Here is a 6,000-nt window from a genome sequence, read left to right on the forward strand (position 1 = left end):
TCGCATGAGGTGGCCAAAGTATTGGAGTTTCAGCTTCAACATCAGTCCTTCCAATGAACACCCAGGACTGATCTCCTTTAGGATGGATTGATTGGATCTCCTTGCAGTCCAAGGGACTCTCAAGAGTCTTCTCTAACACCACAGTTCAAAAGCATCAATTCTGCGGTGCTCAGCTTTCTTCACCGTCCAACTCTCACATCCACACATGACCACTGGAAAAACCATAGCCTTGACTAGACAGACTTTTGTTGGCAAAGTAATGTCTCTGCTTTTAAATATGCTATCAAGGTTGGCCATAACCTTCCTTCCAAGGAGTAAGCGTCTTTTAATTTCATGGCTGCAATCACCATCAGCAGTGATTTTGGAGCCCCCCCAAAAAAGTCTGCCACTGTTTCCACCGTTTCCCCATCTATTTCCCATGAAGTGATGGGACCAGATGCCATGATCTTAGTTTTCTGAACGTTGAGCTTTAAGCCAACTTTTTCACTCTCCTCTTTCACTTTCATCAAGAGGCTCTTTAGTTCTTCTTCCCTTTCTGCCATAAGGGTGGTGTCATCCGTATATCTGAGGTTAATTGATATTTCTCCCGGCAATCTTGATTCCAGCTTGTGTTTCTTCCAGCCCAGTGTTTCTCATGATGTACTCTGCATATAAGTTAAATAAGCAGGGTGACAATATACAGCCTTGACGTACTCCTTTTCCTATTTGGAGCCACCTATTTAATCTCACCAATTAATCAAGGTCCGTTTTTTTCTCCTATAAATATCCTTCGAGACAACTCTAGCCCACAATGTCGTTTAAAACAGCAGTCCTCATTTTAAAAGTACGAGGCTACCTGTTATTAATAGAATTCCTCACGACTCTGCCCTAAGTTTCAGTGGCTAGTCCACTCCTCTGAATGATTAACCTGGATTTAGGTTAGAATCAATCAGTTTTGACCTCATTCAGTTCTGAGAGACATTTTGGTGAATAAGTGAGTGAGTGTGTGTGTGTGTGTGTGTGTGTGTGTGTGTTCGTGCGCATGCTTAGTCCCTTAGCCATGTTCGACTCTTTGCAATGCCATGGATGTAGCCACCCAGGCTCCTATGTCCATGGGATTTTCCAAGCAAGAATACTGGAGTGGGTTGCCATTTCCACCCCAGGGCATCTCCCCAACCCAGGGATTGAATCTGTATATCTTGCGTCTCCTGCATTGGCAGATGATTCTTTATCACTGGGCCATCTGGAGCTCAGGCATTAGCCCCAAAATATTGCTCAGTATTCTCAAGAGTGCCACCAGCCTCTTCGAGACAATACATTCTAGTGTAATCCCCCCCTTTTCATACCAGCCTGCTCCAGACAGTGAGGAGTCCAACCCAGACCCATTCCAGAATGGTTGTTAACTGATATCAAACCAAGTTAAACCCTATATGCAATAGATAAAAAGAAATAAATAAATTTGGTACTTCTTGCTTTCCCATATTCTTCATTTTGAGCACCGTCTGTAGCAGTGTACCTCCTGAGTGGGATTCCAGGACCTGCTTTCCTAGATCTGGCACTTTCCAGCTGTTCATACCTTCATACCCAGAAGGTGGCTTTGGGAATACAGCCTTAAGACTGCAGGCTCTCCTCTCTCTGCAAGTCTCCTATCACAAACACTGCCTTATGGACGGTGTGCGCCCCCTAAATCACTTCAGTAGTGTCTGACTCTTTGTGACCCCATGGACTGTAGCCCACCAGGCACCTCTGTCCATGGGATTCTCCAGGCAAGAATACTGAGTAGGTTGCCATGCCTTTCTCCAGGGTTATGGACAGTATCAGATCCTGAGTGTTTGCCAGCCATTGATTTGATACATTCCTTTGTGCTGGACTAAAAGAACCCTCAGGGCCTCTTCTCCACCTCCAGGAGTCTTAATTATAATAGCTTTTTAAGATAACCATCCACTTCGGTGTGTCACCCACAGGAATGAGAGGAGAGGTTAAAATTCTAGACCAGGTAAGAGGTGAAGGAGAGTCAACAGGTTGAGACTGGTGCTTCTGATGAGGAGCTTGTTGAGCAGCTCACATTCTGCTGGGTCTGTGGCCAAGGACTTCTCCCAGCTCTCGAGAACTGAATGAAAAAGCGACTTGAGCACCGTTTTGGGGGCAAAAAAGTAAAATGATCCACTTGAGGCTTTAGATTTCCTATGGTGATTTCTAAACGTCTACATTCCCGATTGTTCTCTCAGCTTTTCAGCCATTTTCCCCCCGGAAGGCTCTCTTTGTCTCTTCCCACACCCGTTTCAGTGATAGTTTCTCTCCACGGCTTACTCAATCTGCATGCAGTTGCTCTCTCCCTGCCCCGTCTGTGTTTTCCTCATTCCCTTACCTGCTCTACCATTTAAAAAAAAAAAAAAAAAAAAGATCCCTCTTTTGGAATCTGTTATGTGTATAATGGACATACCACCTCAAAAATATTCCCTTCAGGAATAGAATAGAGGGAAAAACAGGAGGAAAAATGTTCAAAGAAGCTTGGATCTGTTTCTCATCTTCGCTTGTGTGGCAAAGAGAAGGACAGAGTCCAGGCTCTCCCTCTCTACAAAACACCTACTCACCCTGGAGGTCTGCTCATCTTCCTTGATGGATTGGAGCCTAATTGTCTGTCTCAAGTCATTAGGCTACTAGATTGTTAGTGTACCTTTTATTTATGCTCTTCTCTATTAATATTATCATTATTAATATCAACCATAAGAAAAACAATGAAATTACCTATATTCTTTGTTATTATAACCTCCTCTAATCTTTAATTAGGTCATTAACTTTTTGCTATCATGAAAAAGGGTAGTGTAAAATATCAATATATTAAAAGATGAAGAAAGCTATTGCATCTTTTAATTAGGCATTCAGTGGGTATTTTGACAAAGAGAAATAGAAGATTTTGTATAAAATTAATTGATTCAAGTATAACTTTTCACACAAATGAAATGAAATGTGTAATTTCAGCTTTTTGAATGAAAAAATTGAAGATTGAAAATGAAAAATTCAAACCTCTTTGAGGTTTGAATAATAAACTATGTGTGGTGTGATTGTAAGATTGCATCTCAACTTTTCTAGAAAGCATGAAAAAATGCAGCTGCATTTTTTACCACAGTAACATTACAATCACTTGGTCTGTTGAAATTACAAGTCAAGAAGAAGCCTCTTGTCTCTGCATATAGATGTGAAGTCTGTGGAATGGCACTATATTTTTTCAAGCTATTGAAGATGGGCTCGTTGCTAAACAGATACAGGTTACTATTTAGTGAGGTTTAGTTAGTGTGATAATGAGGATCCAAGGGGGAATTTTCCAAGACAGTTGAGTTTTAAATACACAACGTGAACTTAGCTGGAAAGAAGCATAGACATAAAAAAACAGGAGCTAGTACAGTGTTCTAACAGCACAGTGGTGAAAGGTAGCAAGAAATGAATAGTGAATGCAAATGTGAACCAATTCAGCCCAGAGCACCAAAGCAGTACTCAGATTTCTCTAATTAAGGTTCAAATAAAAAGGTGGGGAATCACTTATTTTTTGGAAACATAATGACTATGAAAACATAAATAATTTCTGGTGGAGAAAAACCCATGAGCTCTATTCTGACTTGTAGCTTAAAAGGCTGCTTTTCGTTTCGTGCCATTCGGATAATAACAGCTCCCATTACTTCATTCCTAGCAATGATAGTGAATTTAATATGCTATCTTATTTGATCTTGTTGAATGACAGACATTTTACATGAGGATACAGAAGTTTAGTGAAGTTAAGTAAGCTGTGCTGCAGCTTAGGAGGTGAAACCAGGACTCAAACCTAGGTCTTACCAGATGCCAGAGCACTTGCCCATCACTACTGCCCTGTGCTGCCCCTTGTATTGGCAGTTTGCAGGCAGTGAGAAGGACACAAGATTTTTTTCAACCTGCAAACAGATGTGTACAACACTTTTGTGAGCTCACTTGTGAAAAACTAAACCAAAGCAAAAATACGAGAGCATTAAGGTTTAAGAAAACCTAAACAAAGCCAGTGGAATTCACAGTCTGAGTTTTTGTCTCATTTTTTTGATAGGTAATGAAATATGGTTGAACTTGGGAGCCTCTCAGAAAAGTGGAGACATTCTTGGGAAGAAATATGCAAAACACGATAATCCTTTGGACTGTCGTTCTTATAAAATATAGCAGTCTCTTTCAGACAGCAACAACAATTAGTCATGACTTACACATTCTTCTTAAGATATATCAGAGTCCTTTTAAAGTTCCAAAATGTAATACTCAGCACAGAAATAGAGTAACAGATGTTATAACCAAATTAAGGGTTCTTCCCAGACATCTTTTATTGACATTAGAGTGGTACAGAGGCACACTAAAGCCTTTGAATAAAGTGCTACACTCTCAACCTGAGGATTTGGTAGAAAATAACTTCTGAAATTGATGTTTCAATTTCAACTGCTTGTGTAGGGGCTGAATTGCTTCAGCTGTGTCCGACTCTTTGCAACCCCATGGACTGAGGCCATCAGGCTCCCCTATACGTGGGATCCTCCAGGCAAGAATATTGGAGTGGGTTGCCATGACCCTCTCCAGGGGATCTTCCCAACCCAGGGATGGAACCCAGGTCTCTTAAATCTCCTGCATTGGCAGGCAGGATCTTGACTACTAGCACCACCTGGGAAGCCCTCAATTTCAATTATTCTATTCAAATTGATGCTTCTAACAAGTGGCTTTCTAGTTAATGAATATGTTTACAGATATTTTAATTCTTTCTTAATACCTTCTTTCTACTCTGTTCTCAAATTTATCACATTTCTGCAATAATTTGCCTATTGTCTCCCTCCCTCACTAGACTGTGAGCCATTGAAGTGCAGGCGCTGTGTGTAAACCTTCTTTGTATATCCAGGTCTTGATAATGCCTGGTAACAAGTAGACACTGAAATTTTTACTTTTTGAAGCACATAACATAGAAGAGTTTTTCAACCTCAGCACTGTTGATACTTTGGGTCATATAATTCTTATTGGGGGGGTGGGTGCTGTAACATACATTGTAGGATCTATAACTGCACTCCTCACATCTACTCACTGGATGCCAGTGGTCCCCACCCACCTACCCAAAATATCTCCAAAAGTTTCCATATGTCTCCTGAGGGGGACGAGGAATCACCCGCAATTGAAAACCACTGACAGACAAGAATGCACACACATGCACAGATAGAAACATGATGCTTTTAATGTATTAATATATTTTTTCAAATTTCTTTGATTAGGCAACAAGTACACAGCATACAAGAATCTAAAGTATGAAAGGATATATAATAAAAGGTAAATTCCTCTCCCTCTTCCATCTCCCAGTCAGTTTTTTGTATATTATTCTAGACCTGAAATATCCAACAGATGCCACTAACACGTGATTGTTGTGAACTTAAGCTGTGACTTGTTCTAACTGAGATGTGCTAAGTATAAAATTTGTGATGGATTTTGAAGACTAAAAAAGTGTAAAATATATCATTAATAATTGTTTTACATTTACATGTTAGAATGACAATATCTTGGATATACTATGTAAAATAAAATATATAATTAAAATTTATTTCACCTTTAATAAAGCCATTTTACTACAGCTACTAGGAAATTTTAAATTACATATGTGACTTACATTATATTTTTGTTGTATGGTACTTTCAAATAAACTTTCTATGGAGCTATAAACATGCAGATATGCATATATAACGATAAACTTTAACATGTATACATTGTTTTATTTTATACTTAGCATAAAAATTGCATATGGTACTTAGTAAATACTTAATAGATACTCACTGATTGAATCAATAAATAATTGAGTGATTATATGTATACATATACAATTGACCCTTGAACAACTAGGAGGTTAAGTCCAAAATCTGTGTGTATTTTATACTTGACCCTCCAAATATGCTTGCTATTCCGCTGAATCTGAGGTCCCACATCCCCTCATTCAACCAGCCTTAGATAGTGTAATACTGTAGTATTAACTGTTGAAAAAAA

General features: G+C 39.3%; 1 protein-coding gene across 1 annotated transcript in view; it reads left to right on the top strand.

Annotated features, from left to right (window-relative positions):
• LOC145505423 (uncharacterized) overlaps positions 1 to 5,295 on the top strand; it is a 122,080-nt gene extending 116,785 nt beyond the window's left edge. Inside the window, exon 2 of the mRNA XM_081487562.1 lies at positions 5,241 to 5,295. Coding sequence (XP_081343688.1) covers positions 5,241 to 5,270 — 30 coding nt within the window. The 3' untranslated portion in view covers positions 5,271 to 5,295. The remainder of the gene's footprint in view (positions 1 to 5,240) is intronic.
• The last annotated feature ends 705 nt before the right edge of the window (positions 5,296 to 6,000 follow it).

This window comes from Giraffa tippelskirchi, chromosome 1 (assembly GCF_054371585.1).
Source record: "Giraffa tippelskirchi isolate mGirTip1 chromosome 1, T2T-mGirTip1v1.2.pri, whole genome shotgun sequence".
Classification (NCBI taxonomy): domain Eukaryota; kingdom Metazoa; phylum Chordata; class Mammalia; order Artiodactyla; family Giraffidae; genus Giraffa; species Giraffa tippelskirchi.